Genomic DNA, 19,782 nt, shown 5'->3' with positions numbered 1-19,782 from the left:
CGGAGCATGTATGTAACACAGGCATACCCCGCATTAACGTACGCAATGGGACCGGAGCATGTATGTAAAGCGAAATGTACATAAAGTGAAGCACTCCCTTTTTTCCACTTATTGATGCATGTACTGTACTGCAATCGTCATATACGTGCAGAACTGATGTAAATAACGCATGTGTAACAGGCTCTATAGTCTCCCCGCTTGCGCACAGCTTCGGTACAGGTAGGGAGCCGGTATTGCTGTTCAGGACATGCTGACAGGCGCATGCGTGAGCTGCCGTTTGCCTATTGGGCGATATGTACTTACTCGCGAGTGTACTTAAAGTGAGTGTCCTTAAAGCGGGGTATGCCTGTATAATATGAATGTTCACATTTTCAAGCTACAGAATACTGCAACCAACCCATACAAATCATGGAAATGGAAGTAATATACGGGAACATCATACACATCAAATTTCATTCCCAAAGGTACAGTATCTTCAACTTCCCTTATCAGAACTGAAATGTTTATTTTTTTAAAATGGTAGTATATTCCACTGCATGTCTTGTGTTTCTATGATTTATGTGTGTAAGGGATATTTTTTTTAAACTTGATTGAGTTCATGTTTGACTTCATGTTTGCAAGGAGATATTACGTACAGCCACCAAATATCCTGCTTTCCCCAGTTTTCATGTCTGCACAGAAGCAAAAGTAGTTCAATAAATATAGGATGAATAACTTGTTAAAATTATAGAATTGATTATTTATTTATTTTTATAACAGCCCCCTACTCTAATATTTATACCAGAGGAAAGAATCCCTAGTATGAGAACTCGACCTCTACTAATATAAATAATAATATAAAGTTTAATGACCTCGTTTTAATCTAAAGAGAAACAAACATATAAGAAATATACAGAATTTTAAAACCTAAAGGACACTAAGTACCGGACTGGGTCCTATAAAGGATCCCTATAGTGAAGACATATTTCTGTATCCCAGAAATATGCGCATACAATAGTGATACACGAATATGTACGTTAGTTATCAGTGCTCTATATATACTGTAGAGCAGGCCTGCACAACTCGTAAAGTGCGGAGGGCCGAACTGCTCCAAGGAAAAAAAAATTGGGCCGCACGGGTAAAATCATCATCATCGTCTCTCCTCCAGCACCTCATCATCATCCTGCACCTCCCATCACTCTCCCCCCCCTGCATCTCCCATCACTCTCCCCCCTGCACCTCACATCACTCTCCCCCCCTGCACCTCCCATCACTCTCCCCCCTGCACCTCCATCACTCTCCCCCCCTGCACCTCCCATCACTCTCCCCCCCTGCACCTCCCATCACTCTCCCCCCCCCCTGCCCCACAAACCATATCGGCAGGCACCACAACCAATAACAGCAGGCCCCACAACCCATATCGGCAGCCCCCCAGCCCATTCCATGTCAGCATCCCACCCCCAAGTCAGCAACCAGCATATCCCCCCCTAGTCAGCATCCCCCCTGCCAAGTCAGCATTCCCCCCCCGCCAAGTCAGCATTCCCCCCCCCAAGTCAGCATTCCCCCCCCCCAAGTCAGCATTCCCCCCCCCCAAGTCAGCACCCCCCCCAAGTCAGCATCCCCCCCCCCAAGGCAGCACATCCCCCCCCCCAAGGCAGCACACCCCCCACCCCAAGTCAGCACCCCCCCCACCCCAAGTCAGCAGCATCCCCACCCCAAGTCAGCAGCATCCCCACCCCAAGTCAGCAGCATCCCCACCCCAAGGCAGCATCCCCCACCCCAAGGCAGCATCCCCCCCACCCCAAGTCAGCAGCATCCCCCACCCCAAGTCAGCAGCATCCCCACCCCAAGTCAGAAGCATCCCCACCCCAAGTCAGAAGCATCCCCACCCCAAGTCAGCAGCATCCCCACCCCAAGTCAGCAGCATCCCCACCCCAAGTCAGCAGCATCCCCACCCCAAGGCAGCATCCCCCCCCACCCCAAGTCATCCCCCCCCACCCCAAGTCAGCAGCATCCCCACCCAAGTCAGCAGCATCCCCCACCCCAAGGCAGCATCCCCCCCCCCAAGTCAGCAGCACCCCCACCCCAAAGCAGCATCCCCCACCCCAAGGCAGCATCCCCCACCCAAGGCAGCATCCCCCACCCCAAGGCAGCATCCCCCCCACCCCAAGTCAGCAGCATCCCCACCCCAAGTCAGCAGCATCCCCACCCCAAGTCAGCAGCATCCCCACCCCAAAGCAGCATCCCCCACCCCAAGGCAGCATCCCCCACCCCAAGTCAGCAGCATCCCCCACCCCAAGTCAGCAGCATCCCCCACCCCAAGTCAGCAGCATCCCCACCCCAAGTCAGAAGCATCCCACCCCAAGTCAGAAGCATCCCCACCCCAAGTCAGCAGCATCCCCACCCCAAGTCAGCAGCATCCCCACCCCAAGTCAGCAGCATCCCCACCCCAAGTCAGCAGCATCCCCCACCCAAGTCAGCAGCATCCCCCACCCCAAGTCAGCAGCATCCCCCAACCCAAGGCAGCAGCATCCCCCCCACCCCAAGGCAGCAGCATCCCCCCCACCCCAAGGCAGCAGCATCCCCCCCACCCCAAGGCAGCAGCATCCCCCCCACCCCAAGGCAGCATCCCCCCCACCCCAAGTCAGCAGCATCCCCCCCACCCCAAGTCAGCAGCATCCCCCCCACCCCAAGTCAGCAGCATCCCCCCCACCCCAAGTCAGCAGCATCCCCCCCACCCAAGTCAGCAGCATCCCCCCACCCCAAGTCAGCAGCATCCCCCCCACCCCAAGTCAGCAGCATCCCCCCCACCCCAAGGCAGCATCCCCCACCCCAAGGCAGCATCCCCCACCCAAGTCAGCACCCCCCCCCACCCCAAGTCAGCACCCCCCCCACCCCAAGTCAGCAGCATCCCCCCCACCCCAAGGCAGCATCCCCCCCACCCCAAGGCAGCATCCCCCCCACCCCAAGTCAGCAGCATCCCCCCCACCCCAAGTCAGCAGCATCCCCCCCACCCCAAGTCTGCAGCATCCCCCCCAACCCAAGTCAGCAGCATCCCCACCCCAAGGCAGCATCCCCCACCCCAAGGCAGCATCCCCCCCACCCCAAGGCAGCATCCCCCCCACCCCAAGTCAGCAGCATCCCCACCCCAAGTCAGCAGCATCCCCACCCCAAGTCAGCATCCCCCACCCCAAGGCAGCATCCCCCACCCCAAGGCAGCACCCCCCCACCCCAAGGCAGCACCCCCCCACCCCAAGTCAGCAGCATCCCCACCCCAAGTCAGCAGCATCCCCACCCCAAGTCAGCAGCATCCCCACCCCAAGTCAGCAGCATCCCCACCCCAAGTCAGCAGCATCCCCACCCCAAGTCAGCAGCATCCCCACCCCAAGTCAGCAGCATCCCCACCCCAAGTCAGCAGCATCCCCCACCCCAAGGCAGCATCCCCCCCACCCCAAGTCAGCAGCATCCCCCCCACCCCAAGTCAGCAGCATCCCCCCCACCCCAAGTCAGCAGCATCCCCCCCACCCCAAGTCAGCAGCATCCCCCACCCCAAGGCAGCAGCATCCCCCACCCCAAGGCAGCATACCCCCCCCCCCCCCCCAAGTCAGCATACCTCCCCCCCCCCCAAGTCAGCATCCCCCATGCCTACCAGATGATGTTGGCGGCGGGAGCAGACTCTGTTGCCGCCGACGGTGGCAAAAGGAGGAGAGGAGGTGGTGGATGGCGGCGATGGCAGGTGAAGCAGGGGGAACCGCGCTCTACTAACAGACCCTGAAGTTCCGGGTCGCGGGACTGGTGGGGCGCATTCCCCTGCTGGAGCCGGGAAGGGGGGTTAGGGGGGTTACAGGAAGCGCATGCGTTTGCTGGTGCGCGCTCCTAGAGGGCACAGACAGCATGCGGCCGCGAGGGTTTACCAGGGAAGGAGAGGAGTGGGGAAGGAGAGGAGGGGGGAAGAAGGGGGGCCGTCGCAGGGGGGGGAAGGGGGGCCGCAGAGGAGCTGCATGTTGCGGGGGGGGGGGGGGAATCGGGCCCGCAGAGGAGCTGAGAGTTACTTGCCCTTCCACCCCACGTTGGGAGCAGGGAAGGGGGGGGGGGGGCGGAGCGGGCCTAGCGCATGCGCGCCGGGACCGCAGGGAATCGGCGCCATTTTTTTTTCAAAGTTTTTTTTTTTTTCAAAGTTTTTTTTTTTTTTCAAAGTTTTTTTTTTTTTTTTTAAATCTCATCGAGGGCCGCACAGAGAGGCCAGGCGGGCCGCATGCGGCCCGCGGGCCGCGTGTTGTGCAGCCCTGCTGTAGAGTCTTACATAGCTGACACCTATTTGTATTTTTTAATTATTTTTCAAGTTAGTTTATAGACATGTAACCCACCCTGCCCGGCTCCTAAGGAGTTTACTTCTGATATTCTATATATTTGGATTCCTCTGTATATTACCTTATAAGGGTGCTGGGTACGTGCAGATGGGTGGTGATGGAGAAAGGATAGGCACCAGAAACTTTGTAGTTATAACAAGGTTGACTTTATTAGCAGTGTCACATATGGCACCCCTGTGAGCATGAGACCTGCATATGGGACAAGGGTTAATACTCCACTCGCAAGAGCTCCCACTTTTCACCTCCACAGAGGTCCCTCAAATGGACAATATCTCCTCTACAGGACAAGGATTAATACACCACTCGCAAGCTGCCCCACTCTTCACCTTCGCAACGGTCCCTCAAATTAGTTAACATCTCCCCAAAATCTGTCCCAATATACCACCATCACGAACAGCACACACAAGTGGACAAGTGACTTAGATATGCAACCAGGGTTAATACACATGGCTACTCTAGCCAACTCACCTTTCTCCTCCGCAAAAATACCTGCAATGAGTTCATGTTAACCCCTTACTCAATTGCTATCATATCTATACATTGCCACCTCCTGGGATATGCAAATAAAATGTCAAATTAATACTTGCCCCAGCTCCCTGTTTATTATAGTCAAAACTATGCACATTAACACACAAAACTCCGTTGTAGCAAAATGTGTCCGAAAATTTAAATACTCTCCCCAGAGCATGCAAAAGTTCATACAGAGCCCAAAGCATTACGTATTAAAAGTTTTAATATATATAAAAATACAGTGCTTAGGTTACAGAAAAAGTATTACAAGAACATACAATTACAATAAAATGCAGAACAGCTTCTCAAAATAAAAAGGATATAACATTAAAGAAAATCTATACATCGCTATATGTCATATGTTTTCCCCAGAGAGGCCACTGGTTCAGGAACATGAGATTCACGTGTTTGGTCCAAATGCACCTCTGTTGAAATCGGATTTTTCATCCTCCTTGCCCAGACTTTAAGGACAATATTCCCCATTGCAACAACATAAGCTCACCTCCATCATAAATTAGCTTTGAGATTGGCAGTTTTACGACAGAGTAAAAACCCTCTCACAAAATGACATTTAACTAAACCCTGCAATATCTAAATGTATTTATAACTTTCCTTAACTTATACTCACACACACGTGAGTAACATCAATATATTCAGGCATTTATGGCAGACGCAAAGAGACCGAAAGGACCGTCTTAATACTAAATTTAAGTGCCAAATTAATATCTGTTCCCCAGTACCTGCCAGACCTCCCATATCTGGACCCTTTGTTCTCGTCACCCTGTCACAAATGCAAATATCAAAATTGTCTACGTCAGCATCGCTGTCAAGTCCCTGATTCCATGTTTCATATCTTGGGATGGCATAGGATGGCATAGGATAGTTCCACCTCCCTGGCAATCCACAAACCCCTTCCAGAGAATGGTTTTGAAAAACCTTTTCTTTATGTCAGAGTCCCTGTCTGGCAGAACATATGTCCTTATCTCTAGAAAATATCAGTTTTTACCACTAGGCCTGCAAAAGGTCATAACATACCATAAACCCTCTCTTTGTACTTTTCCCACCCAACTTCAATCAAGCCCCTTTCAAGCTACCACAGATTTATGACAAGCCAGACCCCAAATATTGTATTTTCAACTTCAAACTGTAGCTCATTAACCCCTTAAGCACCAGATTGATTCAAATACCTAAAATATCATATTATCATGACAAGCAGGTTCTTAGAAACACAACTTCTCCAGTTGCTTTGCTGCGGTCCTAGAGAGGCACAGGCTTATAACAATTGAAGTAGTTGCTTGAACATATAAGATAACTTATTACATATTCTGCATACGTTCCCAATATCCTCTGGGTCCCTGATTGGAGTACTCCTTTATATCTTTGGTCAATGAGACATCGGTTCTTTAACTTTCTCTGACCATAGTTTTGGTAGTGCTTCAGTGCTGGGATGGCAGAGAGGTTGCTTTCAATTGGGCCCTACTGTATCTATATAAATATATATATATATATATATATATATATATACAGGCATACCCCGCATTAACGTACGCAATGGGACCGGAGCATGTATGTAAAGCGAAAATGTACTTAAAGTGAAGCACTACCTTATTTCCACTTATCGATGCATGTACTGTACTGCAATCGTCATATACGTGCATAACTGATGTAAATAACACATGTGTAACAGGCTCTATAGTCTCCCCGCTTGCGCACAGCTTCAGTACAGGTAGGGAGCCGGTATTGCTGTTCAGGACGTGCTGACAGGCGCATGCGTGAGTTGCCGTTTGCCTATTGAGCGATTTGTACTTACTCGCGAGTGTACTTAAAGTGAGTGTCCTTAAACCGGGGTATGCCTGTATATATATCTATATACATATATATATATATACAGTGCTTGACAAATGTCATACTAAATACAATTCTTTTTGACTATCTCCTGGAGTGCTGCCTCTGATATTCGGTCAAACGGTATCGTATAGCTTTTATATATATATATATATATATATATATATATATATATATATATATATATATATATATATATATATACAGTGCTCATCAAACCCGGTCGCCAGCTCACCAGCTGCCATCGGGTATTGGCTCGTGGCCAGTAACCATTCCCCTGCACTACAAAAAAAAAAATCCACTGCTCGAAAAAAAAAAAAAAAATCGTAGCTGATTGGCTGTGACGCGGGATGGAGTTGCCAGGACTTCAAACCGCCCTTTCTGCATGGGTAAGTAATGGGGGGGGGGGGGGTGAGTGCGTGCGTGCGCGTCTGCTGCTCCTCCTCTTCCTCCTCCTCCTCATCCTCATATTCTCCTGTATAATTGTGTCAGCTCCTATAATTTACAATTTACGGATCCGGTCATGGAGGAGTTTGGACAGATGCTTCAGGTGGGGGGAATTTAATACACTTTAAATATTTATATACTGTATACACTGATACACTGATACATCCCCCCCCCCCCCCCTCTCAGGTGTTCCCGCTGCCCGCGCGGGTCGGAACATACTGAAAAAGCTGCGGTGTTTCCTCCCCCCCCCCCCCTCGCCGGGGTGTTTACCCTCCCCCCCCCCTCCGGTGCTCCCTCTGCCCGCGCGGGTCACATTCTGTAGTAGCCGGGGTGTTTCTCTCCCCCCCCTCCTTCCGGTGTTCCCGCTGCCCGCGCGGGTCGGAACATACTGCAAAAGCTAGGGTGTTACCCTCCCCACCCCTCACCGGGGTGTTTCCCTCCCCCCCCTCGCCCCGGGGTGTTTCCCTCCTCCCCCCCCCTCCGGTGCTCCCGCTGCCCGCGTGGGTCACATTCTGTAGTAGCCGGGGTGTTTCTCCTCTCCCCCCCACCCCCCCTCCTTCCGGTGTTCCCGCTGCTCCGGCGCGGGTCGGAACATATTGAGGTAGCCGGGGGTGTTTCTCCCCCCCCCCCCCCTCTCTCCGCTCCGGCGCACGTCCCTTCCCGTGTCGTGTGTATGGGTATGAGAGAGAGATTGAATGTGTGTGTGTGTGTATGGGAGAGAGATTGTAGTGTGTGTGTGTGTGTGTGTGTGTGTGTGAGAGAGAGAGATTGATTGTGTGATTGAGTGTGTGTGTGTGTGTGTGTGGGAGAGAGCAAACGTGTGTGTGTGCAGGACACCAAAGGTAACCCCCAGTCAGTCACCCCCCCCCCCCACCCAGTCAGTCACCCCCCCCCCCCACCCAGTCAGTCCCCCACCCAGTCAGTCGTCCCCCCCCACCCAGTCAGTCACCCCCCACCCAGCCAGTCACCCCCCCGCACCCAGCCAGTCACCCCCGCGCCCCACCCAGCCAGTCAAGCCAGTCACCCCCACTCCCACCCAGTCAAAGTCAGTCATCCCACCCCCCAGTCAGTCAGTTACCCCCCCCCCCAGTCAGTTCACCCCCCCAGGTCAGTCAGTTGCCTCCCCCCCATCAGTCAGTTACCAAGTCAGTCAGTTACCCCCCGTCTCTCCTCTCTCTGTCTCTCCCCCCCTCTTTGTCTCTCCCCCCCCTCTTTGTCTCTCCCCCCCCTCTTTGTCTCTCCCCCCCTCTTTGTCTCTCCCCCCACCTCTCTGTCTCTCCCCCCACCTCTCTGTCTCTCCCCCCACCTCTCTCTCTCCCCCACCTCTCTGTCTCTCCCCCCACCTCTCTGTCTCTCCACCCCCTTTCTGTCTCTCCACCCCCCTCTCTGTCTCTCTCCCTCTCTGTCTCTCTGTCTTCTCTCCCCTCTCTGTTTCTCTCCCCTCTCTGTCTCTCTCTCTCCCCTCTCTGTCTCTCCCCTCTCTGTCTCTTCGCTCTCCCTTCTCTGTCTCTTCGCTCTCCCCTCTCTGTTCTCTCCCTCTCTGTCTCTCTCCCCTCTCTGTCTCTCTCCCCTCTCTGTCTCTCTCCCCTCTCTGTCTCTCTCCCCTCTCTGTCTTTCTGTCTCTCTCCCCTCTCTGTCTCTCTGTCTCTCTCCCCTCTCTGTCTCTCTCCCCTCTCTGTCTCTCTCTCTCCCCTCTCTGTCTCTCCCTTCTCTGTCTCTTCTCTCTCCCTTCTCTGTCTCTTCGCTCTCCCTTCTCTGTCTCTTCGCTCTCCCCTCTCTGTCTCTTCGCTCTCCCCTCTGTCTCTCTGTCTCTCTCCCCTCTGTCTCTCTGTCTCTCTCCCCTCTCTGTCTCTCTGCCCTCTCTGTCTCTCTGTCTCTCTGTCTCACTCCCCTCTCTGTCTCTCTCTCTCCCTTCTCTGTCTCTTCTCTCTCCCCTCTCTGTTTCTCTCCCCTCTCTGTCTCTCTCCCCTCTGTCTCTCTCCCCTCTCTGTCTCTCTCACCTCTCTGTCTTTCTGTCTCTCTCCCCTCTTTGTCTCTCTGTCTCTCTCCCCTCTCTGTCTCTCTCTCCCCTCTCTGTCTCTCCCTTCTCTGTCTCTTCTCTCTCCCTTCTCTGTCTCTTCGCTCTCCCTTCTCTGTCTCTTTGCTCTCCCCTCTCTGTCTCTTCGCTCTCCCCTCTGTCTCTCTGTCTCTCTCCCCTCTGTCTCTCTGTCTCTCTCCCCTCTCTGTCTCTCTGTCTCTCTCCCCTCTCTATCTCTCTCCCCTCTCTGTCTCTCTGTCTCACTCCCCTCTCTGTCTCTCTCTCTCTCCCTTCTCTGTCTCTCCCTTCTCTGTCTCTTCTCTCTCCCCTCTCTGTCTCTTCGCTCTCCCCTCTCTGTCTCTTCGCTCTCCCCTCTCTGTCTCTTCGCTCTCCCCTCTCTGTCTCTCTCCCCTCTCTGTCTCTCTCCCCTCTTTGTCTCTCTCCCCTCTCTGTGTCTCTCTCTCTCACTCTCTGCCTCACACTCTCGATCTGGATATCTTATTTACCCTGTATATCTTAACTGCCCTATACTACACCGAAATAACCTATACTGCTTTCTTCCAGATCTGACTCAAGCTTCACACGGGAGACATCGGAATCCCCCCTAACCCAGAAGACAGGTAGGGAACACCTCCCCTCCAATGTATAACATTGCAGGAATGAGGGTACCTGGACATTGAGGGACTGCGGATCAGGTAAGATCCCAGGCGGGATTGCTGCTTTAAATATTGTGAAGCGGGGGCATCCAGACACTGGTTAAGGGGTGCAGGAAACTAGTCATTCACATCTGGCTTTTTTTTCTAGATCTGACATTTACACACACATACACACACACACGTAACAAGGACTAATTGTAGTATAATGTAATACAATAAATAAACTTATGTCAAAAACGAATGTTCTTACTAGGAATTTATTCAATTTATTTTATTTATGTATTTAAAAAAAAGCAGGGGCGGGGTTGGGGGCGGGACTAGGGGCGGGACTAGGGCGGGTTGGGGGCGGGACTAGGGGCGGGACTAGGTGGCGAGTAGATTTTTGGGTGATTTGTCAAGCACTGTATATATATATATGAGCAACTTATATCTTTGGACACCCTCCCGCTGTGAGCATCCCAGCAGAGTATAAGGTGACACACTCCTTCTGTGTGCATCCCAGATGAGTATAGGACATATATATATATGTCCTATACTCATCTGGGATGCACACAGAAGGAGTGTGTCACCTTATACTCTGCTGGGATGCTCACAGCGGGAGGGTGTCCAAAGATATAAGTTGCTCATTTTCTTAGAGTCCCACAGTTACCATTTGGGGACACAGGCTATCCTGCTGGGAGCCTATACTTCTACTCCTCATCTCTCTAGGAAGCCTGACTACCAGGGCACTTCCCTATTTGAGAAAATAAGAACAGGGCCACCACCCTCTGTTTCACCTCTCCTGCAGTCGGAGGGTGGAGTTTTTCTCCCCTCCTATGTACAGTATGACCTCTCTCCCACTCCCTATCTCTAGACAGAAAAGAGTCTGAGCTAGGCCTCTGCTGAGTCACCTTAGCGGCCCCTGCCTGTAGGGTGACCAGACATCACGTTTTTTAGACTTTGTCCAGGGTCCAGACTTCTAAAAAAGAATGTCCTGTTTTTTTCTGGCCTTAACAGCCGCACATGTGCGATCAGCGCTTGCCAGCTGCTCTTGCCCATGCTCTTGTCATACCTTCCATTTGGGTCTGGGTCATCTGATCCTGGTTTTGTACCCTGACTGAGGGGAGCGCTTTTTTTGAGGTGCACCCCCCTGCCTGCTCCCCCTCGCTTTCATGCCCCCCTCCCTTGTTTGGCGGCGTCAAATGACGCCGCGGGGTCACGTGGTGTGATCTCACGTGACCCCATTGCCATGGAGACGGACGTGTTATCACTCCGCATGACACCGTGGCGTCATTTGATGCCGCGTTGCCATAGCAACGCGTCTTACCAGCTCTGTGGAATCCCGGTAAATGAGTTGCGATCCCCCGGCATTTAATTTAAATGCATCGGGGAAGAGCGCAGTGCCTCTGCAACCACCCACGCCCACCCAAACAAATCCAGCATGCCCCCCACTTTGGGAACCGCTGCCCTAAACTGCTGTTTAGTTAACTTTGGTATACATACATAGTTACATAGTAACTGTTTAGTTAACTGCTGTTTAGTTAACTTTGGTATGATAAAATAAAGTATACATAATCACCATTCTGGTCAAAGTGTGAGATGGGGAGTACCACAGTTGGAATTTACTTTTTTGATAGAATCAGGATCTATTTTATTTTAGGGCTTTTTTCCCCTATGTAAAGTTTCTCAACCATGGTGCCGGTTTGACACTTCCCACTACTGTAACTTGATGATTTTCCGCAGAAAATCAAATAAAACTTTATTTCAGTGTATTGTTAACAAAATAAGGCGCATCACATTTAAAATAACAAAACGTAGCAATTTCCTCTTACATTAATAATATTGTTTCTTACATACTGTAGTACTGATGTGTAGACAGCCCTCAGAATGTTGCAGGCACAATGGATCCTTGTGATTAGATGACTTTCCAAGAAGCTAACACTGGGATTTGAACCAGCTTTGAAGCGCAAGTGCTCAGAATTAGCTCGTTCATTTATAGAGCTACGACTTCAGCCAGTTTACATGCTCAATAATGTATGTATGTATGTATGTATGTATGTATGTATGTCTTTATTTATATAGCACCATTCATGTACATAATGCTTCACAGCAGTAATACACATGATAAATCATATAAATAATACAAATAACACATCATGGGAAGGAGTGCTTTTAGACATAAAAGTGTCATTTAGGAAAAGGAGTCCCTGTCCTGAAGAGCTTACAATCTAATTGGTAGGTAGGAAATACGAACGGAGACAGTAGGAGGGTGTTCTGGTAAGTGCGTCTGCAAGGGGCCAAGGTTTATGTATGAGGTGTATAGTATCAGCCACAGAGCAGAGAACTCATATGCTTCGCTAAGGACATGGGATTTAAGATGGGTCTTAAAGGTGGATAGAGCGGGTGCTAGTGGATATTGAAGGGAAGGGCATTCCAGAAGTGTGGATAACTCTGTAACCATAAATTATATTGTAAATGTAACATGTAGCAGTATTTAGGCATCTATTTTCAGTTTCCAACCAGCATTATAGGAACCTAGCTATTGAAAAACTGATGGGGTGCCCCACAAATAGGGATTTCTTCTAGAAATAAAAAGGTAGCAACACTGAATTAGTATGTCGATAAAAGATAGCAAGGAGCCTATAGAGTAGACAGAATAAAAATAATTCTGTAATTAAAAAACTAAATTTAGAAATGTATTAAAGATGTCCCTTTTACCTTACTTATTTTTACTGCAATACCTGTTATTGTGAGCAAGTATGTAACATGTGCTGCTGCCAACTCCCTTTATTGGTGCAAATGACATTGTAACACCGCCAGCTAAATACTGTAACTTAAGACTGGCAGCACAGCACAGGTTCCTATGAGTGCTCCTGAGTACTGAGCATGCTCACAAACGCCTAACACCAGCCAATGATCTTTTACTGAAACATGTTCATTCCTCCCACAGGAAATCCTCTGCCACATTTTCCTGGCCTCCCTTCGTCTGCATTTGTTGCAAACATGGTTTTTTTTTTTGTTCTTGCAAAATCACTAAGTAAGACACTAGGATTTTTTTTACGGGGGTAAATAGGATAATTAGCAAGCAGTGAAGAAAAGTCTTTCTCCTCCCCCTCTGCCCCGATCTGTATGAACACGACCTACCCCTACCAGCCCAAGCAAAGGCAGCCAAGCCTGATCCCGGGCAGCGATTGTTATCACATGTCCGTATGGAGCTCTGAGATGATTCATCATCATCAGCAGCAGCAGCAGCAGCAGCAGCAGCAGGGCGAGCGCGGGGATGCTGCGCACTGACAGCTTGCATGAGAGGGGGCTGGGAGCTCATTAAACCCAGGGCTTATCTGTCTCTGTTTAGCATCACGTTGGTGGAGATCTCCCGTAGACATCAACATGGAAGATACCCTGAAAAAGCTGCAAAAAGAGGCGTCTGGAAATAAATACAAAGCTATTAAGGAGAACTGCTCCTTGGCAATTGGTGAGTACGAGAGGGAGAGCACCTGTTCTAAATACAATACAGGTGGACCTGCTGCTGACAAAGGCCCCTGTACATTTCTACAGACACCCCATGTAATATGATTGCATTCTTTATTGTAATGGCTGCATGTCTCAAATTTCAATGTGTTGTTTGCTTTTACTATTCCAGTATATGTTATTTCAGTTTATAGTATTTTAGTAGAAGAATAGATTATGTGAATTCACTGAAATGGTCATAAATAAACCATACCATGTTTGTGTTTACTCCTGGGCAGTAATATTATGTTTGACTCCCCTAATGTAGTCACTGTTATGGATCTCTGAGCAGCAATAGGTCAGGAGGACAGAGCTACTGTCCATGGTCCTGCTGGGGACCACTAGGGCATGAATAGTCTTGTTACCCATATGAAACTTTGCAGATAATTGATTGCTACAATAAGCTAAACAAGATGCACATTACATGTGTGACTGGGGGGGCATGAAAGCTGCTGGTTTATTGCCTCTGGATGCCATCTCCTTGTTCATGTATTACAGGGCAAAAAATATGAAAAAGGCCAATCTAATTTCTCTCATTTTATTCACCTGTCATTTTTCATCCATGCACTTTACATGTTGGCCCTGTAGTCACAGAAAGTAAATATGCTGCCATATGAAGCAATACAGAATATAATTAAAAAGTGCTCCAAGCTTGTTTTTCTGCTTGGGACATGTTACCCCGCCCAGAAAATTCTTTAGTTTTCCCTTCAGCTAAACCACCCCTATACATTCAACCTGGATCAGTCTCTCAATATTAACATAGAGACATCTATATTAGGAAAATACTACTAGTTGTAGATAATTACAGTGGTATTAACCAGTGGTTAAAGTGTCATAGTACTATGGGGTATAGAGTAAAACAACCTTTTTATTTTCACATATAAAGTATCACTCTGTTTTTATTTACAAAATTACAATTTCACTTTCTTTGACCATATTTATATATATATAAACCCGCCATTCCCTTTGTAACAACATAAATTAAATATTGCTTAAACCTCTATAAAATACAGCCTAAAAAGCTCTGCCCTAACTTTTATTACGTGTGTGTATGTGTGTGTGTATATATATATATATATATATATATATATATATATATATATATATATATATAGTTTGTTCTTGTATAGCGCTGCTAGTTTTATGTAGCGCTTTACAGAAACATTTTTTTTGCATACATAATATACCTGCCCCGTAGAGCTTACAATCTATGTTTTTGGTGCGTGCGGCACAGGGAGATAAAATGACTGAGTAAATCCTACAGCCTTGAAAATGGCAAAGCCAGTACAACCAACCTCACACTGATGAGACCCATTAAGGTTGAAACATGTCCGTGAGTGGTTTCTTTGGCTTTGCATCTGATTCCCATGCTGTGCTTAAAAGCTGTGTTAACAGCAAGCATTAGCTTATAAGAGTTCCATGTAAAAATGGATTCCAGGCAAAAGATGACACTGAGCTCATTTACATATCATTTCCCAGAATCCCTTTCTGCAGTGAAGCACTGTATGCTAGGTCAGGGGAGCGCAATCTTTTTTCCCCTGCGTCCCCCTGATGGCTTTCCCCTCTCCTCGCGCCCCCCCTCTTACCTTGATTCAGACGTCCTGGCGTAATGACGTCACATTGTCATGGGAACGTGATGTCACATGACCCCGCTGTGTCATTTGAAGCCATGTTGCCAAGGTGACGCGTCACCAGGAGCATCTGAATCAAGGTAAGTAAGGTTTACAGAGGATCTGAAGCTCCCCCAGCATTAATTTAAATGCATTCGGGAAGCGTGCGGGGGCCTCTGTAAACCCCCCACAGCGAATCTCACATCCCCCCTGTGGGGCGCGCCCCCACTTTGCGCACCACTGTGCTAGGTGATAATGGTGAAAGGCAGGGTTGCAGACCTGTCAACGACATGTGAATATATATATATATAAAATAAAATTAAAATAATCAGGCACAGTCCCCCTACTTTTTTTAGTGATTTCGACCACTGGTATGATGTTCTCTGTGTTGCTGGGCCCTCTGGCACTGAAGGGCTTAATTATCAAGCATTATTCCAATAATAGTATGACTGTAGATAGCATGACATTGGAACCCCTTACCATAGACCAGGGCTCTTTTTAAATGGCTGCCTGCTGGCCAAATGTGGCCAACATGGCTCCTGGACTCTCTGCTCCTACTAATTTCATGCTAGTTGCTTAGGAGCTAAGTGCACATTTTTTTTACACTTAAACCTACTTGTAAATTAAGGCACTGTAAATATATATATAGTACAGATGTTATGTGATTAGAAAATGTTGAAATACAATATTGTTCACGTCTTCAAGTAATTTTTTCTACTCCTAAATGTTTCCTTATCTGGCCCCTTTGGATACCGGACTCCTGCCACAGAGGATAGAATTCTGCCTCAAGTCATGCACTGCCTGACACAGGACATTATTACATCACATTAAGCATTCTATAGCAAACTGTAATGAAACTGGTGGAAATTCTCAAATCTGAGATGCCCTTTACTTGCAAAAATTACATTTCAGTTCCTCAAATATTTGGCTAGTGATACAAACACATTTGATAACATTTACATTTCCCTGTTTTGTCAGGGTTGTGTTATATTTATATTTGCTAAGACTAGTATTGTATTGTATGTCTATTTATATAGCGCCAAAAGTGTATTCAGCGCTTCACAAAGAATACAGTACAGGGAATTTAAAATACATTAAGCGCAGCAAAATCAGACAATAGGAAAGGAAATCCCTGACCAGAAGAGCTTACAATCTAAGAGGTTTGAGGGGAAACTTACAGAGACAGCAGGTGAGGGAATAAGTGCTGTAGATGGCAGTGCTTGGCCACAATGGGTGGTAGGAGGGACTGTGGGACAGTAGCCATAAGTGCAGGCTGTTGGGATGTCTAACTTGTGGGGTGAGTTTTAAGGTTAGTCAGTATTAAATCAGAAGGTTAACACCATTTATAGTGAATTGACAGTAGATTATAGCCTCATGGTAGTGTTGCCAGGAGACCATAACCTTTACTACACATGAATGTGCTTAGTTCACATTTGTCAGATAGCAGCAGGAAAATAAGCAGAAAGGTCTGTCATTCTAGTATTATCACATACTGCGTGTGCTTCTCTGAATGTCCCAGAAGAACCCACTTTGGATTTTCTTCCACATTTGCGTACCACAAGGACATTGCATAGTGTGGATCTCAGCAGTTTAATGGGTAGAGGCTAAAAAAAGAGGAACTTTAAAAGATGAATGCACGACGAAAGTGATACACTGTTTACAATGATTCTAAAGAATAAAGGATGTCTGCCCTTTCCAGTAATCATGTTTTGCAGACTGTAAATTTTAAATGCAATAATTAGTAGATTGGGTGCAGCACATTTCACACCATTAATCTTGATAAAAATACACATTTTGGACCAAAACATTGATGCCTTAAATAACCATATTGTTTTTTTTTTCTTCTAAACCGATTTTGTTCATATCCGACCTACACTATTAATGCCGGACATGTTTCAATGTTTATTGTTGTGGTAGATAAAAAGGAAATGATGCAGACGCCATGAGATGTGCAGGTTCTCATCAATCTCAATGGAAGTACTGTGTGCTGGAACTCCACATTCTAAGGCTTATATTAGCACAATGAGGTGGTCTCCCATATTAGGAATCCCATATCTGGAGTAGGTTAGTCAGGCTCTATGCAATACAAGATTTTTTTTTCAATTTAAATCTATGTATGTTACATGGTTACGTACTAGATACGGTTGAGAAAAGACATATGGCCATCGAGTTCAACCTATGCTAAATTTAGACGACCGATACTCATCCTATATTTCTATATACATTATTTTGCCTCGTAGAAAGGCAAACACAAAACTCGCAGGCTTGCAACGCTTTGGCCAAAGGGTTAAACTAGATGACCCTTTTTCAAGAGAATATATAAGTATTTTACTGTGTATTTCTGTCATGTTGGATGTAGCATTGGGCTTCTCTGTCGTCTGTTGTAAACACAAAACTCCACTGAAACATGATGTCTCGTAAGGGGAAGCAACCACCCCAACCCCCGCACCTAAAAATGCTCCCTACGGACCGCAGAGAGCGGTGAAGTTCCGTACATGTGCCGCCTGGACGCAGTGCGGGCGCGCTGGCGTGTGCAGCGGGGCCTTCGCCTTAATAGTACAGCCACGGGCATGCTGGTTCTGATTTGAACTTACGTTTCCAAAGCAGAGAATTTTAACCTTTTAAAGAACTGTGGAAGCTTTTAGAATTTTCTTGAGGCTCAATGGAAACCCATATAAGATACCTGTAGCAGAAGCAAGCCTGTTACCAACAGCTTGGACTGTTGGGTGTCAATTAGCAAAGGGTTAATCCCTGCCTGGAGGAGGCAGGAGGATTAATGTGCTGAACTGGGCTGTTAAAGTTTAAAAGGCATACAGCTCACAGTTGGCTGTTCCTGGTCTGCAGATGGACACAGTGTGTGCGTGCTGAGAAAGAGCTGTGTTTTGAGTTGCTGACTTCGGCTGAATAAAAGCCTACGTTTATTTTTCCAGGCGCAAGTCTCCTGTCATTGCCTCTGCGTGAATTTACACGACACTACATACCTAAAATAATATTGTCGTAGTGCAGAATGTATAAAAATATTAATACTGTACAGTTTTAGCATATTCTACTAATATTTGTCTTAAAGGAAAAATACTGTAATATAGAAAAAAAAAGAATGACAATAAATGGCAAGGCACAATTTCCACCATTAATCATTTTTTTTAGTAGATCCCCTGGAAACATCCCATAAAACCCCAGGATTCCACTGAGCACAAGTTGAAAAGCACAGTTTCATAGCATACTGCACTTAGATTCATGTTTTCAAAGTCTTCTATTTAAACCAGCAGGTGCTGCATTATGGGCATTTAAGGGCCATGTTTTGCATTCAAGCCTTTCCATTTGTATTCCCTGACAAAACTGAAGAGTGTTTGCGAGAGATTTATCCGCAGGTCTGTTTGTATTTGAGCAAATTATAGGTGGGGTGTTTAATACTCCTTTTCATATGCTTATCTGCATTTCATGAATTAAATGTTCTCTGCAGGGACACAATGTGGAATATACTCAGGAAATGGAACAGTCTGTTATTACTGACATTCTGGTCTAAAATCTCAAATAATATTGAAGAAAGAAAAAGCTACATTGTTATTTGCATTGATTTAATTGGCATAATTTTATACCAGAATATGCACTTAAAATCAGCAATTTGGGGATATTCAGATATGCTCAAATGAACCTCAAGCCTCGTATTGCTCCATTTCTTGAGTTTCTTTTTTTTTAAACTTAAATTGCTAGCAATCGCTTTGTAGGATTTTGGGGGTGGGGATACACAGAAGAAAAAGGAGTAGGGAACATTGATACATATACTTGGTTGAAATCGCAAGAGGGGAGTTAGTGGGAAGAGGACAGCATGCCTAACCACTTTTTAGGTAAGATAAGACCCATAACAAGTTTTAAAGCAAAATAGTTACAATTGTGTAAGTTTGATGTAAGTTTGATCCTGTTTAAAGGTTTTTTATATGAAATAAAATGAGTTAGGAGATCGGCAATTTGATGCATCCAGCAAGATATATATTGCATTTCTGCATTAACTGTGATCCTGTGATCTATTAATACATTAATTTATGTATATATATTTCTCTCTCTCTAAATAACATAGAAACCCTGGAAGCTCCAGTTGATGTAACCAAGATCTCCCCATACCAGCTAAGGTAAGTAAATATGTGTTTCATAGAACATTAATCTCCCTTAACCCATTGAATGCAGAGGGGTCGGCATGCAATATGTGGCAGAAGATAACATCCTTAAATGTCCTGGATAATCCGAGAGAGCAGGTTTCTCACTATTCCGGGTGTTCTGCGCTGCGGAATTGAATGGCGCCATACAAATATAATATCATAATAATATAAAAAAGGGTTTTCCTTTAACAACCTGACTTTTCCCTTTTCACTCAATTCGCAAATATCATTATGACAATAATGGCCTTCCCAATAAAAGTGGCCTGCATTGGGAATTTGATAACAACTGCTTTATTAATCAGTCCTGATCACAGCCGTTTTGGCATCTCGCCAGCATTCTTTTTACGGTTACAGATGTAGCCCAACTTACTGATTCCGAAGCTGGAAGCCCTATACCTGGCAGCATTCTGTGGACTCCATACATCTGTTTGAACCCTGTTTTCAATGACAATGTTTCTGTGAAAATAAACAGGAGTGTCGTACATTGGTGTGATGGGAGAACAGTCACTTGTGCTGTCGTGGCCAAGCTTATATCTGCAGATAGGTCACTGACAAATGCTGTGTAAAGTGCACATTTCTTGGTATTTGTTGGTCAGATTTAGACAGGATTTGACATTCTAGCGTAAATATGAAAAGCTATTAATAACCATATATTCAAAGCAATGATTCTGCAAACTGTGGAACCCTTGAAAAATTGATTGT

At 46.8% G+C, this 19,782-nt stretch overlaps 1 protein-coding gene across 2 annotated transcripts in view; it reads left to right on the top strand.

The window, feature by feature from the left end:
* The first annotated feature begins 12,779 nt into the window (after positions 1-12,779).
* ARFGEF3 (ARFGEF family member 3) overlaps positions 12,780-19,782 on the top strand; it is a 127,025-nt gene continuing 120,022 nt past the window's right edge. For both annotated transcript variants that reach the window (XR_012801143.1, XM_075597828.1), the window contains exons 1-2: positions 12,780-13,278; positions 19,002-19,053. Coding sequence is in view for 1 of the 2 variants with exons in the window: in XM_075597828.1 (XP_075453943.1) it covers positions 13,194-13,278; positions 19,002-19,053 (137 nt within the window). In the remaining variant the exon portion in view is untranslated. The remainder of the gene's footprint in view (positions 13,279-19,001; positions 19,054-19,782) is intronic.

This window comes from Ascaphus truei, chromosome 4 (genome assembly GCF_040206685.1).
Source record: "Ascaphus truei isolate aAscTru1 chromosome 4, aAscTru1.hap1, whole genome shotgun sequence".
NCBI lineage: Eukaryota > Metazoa > Chordata > Amphibia > Anura > Ascaphidae > Ascaphus > Ascaphus truei.
This window is presented reverse-complemented; position numbering and strand designations above follow the sequence as displayed.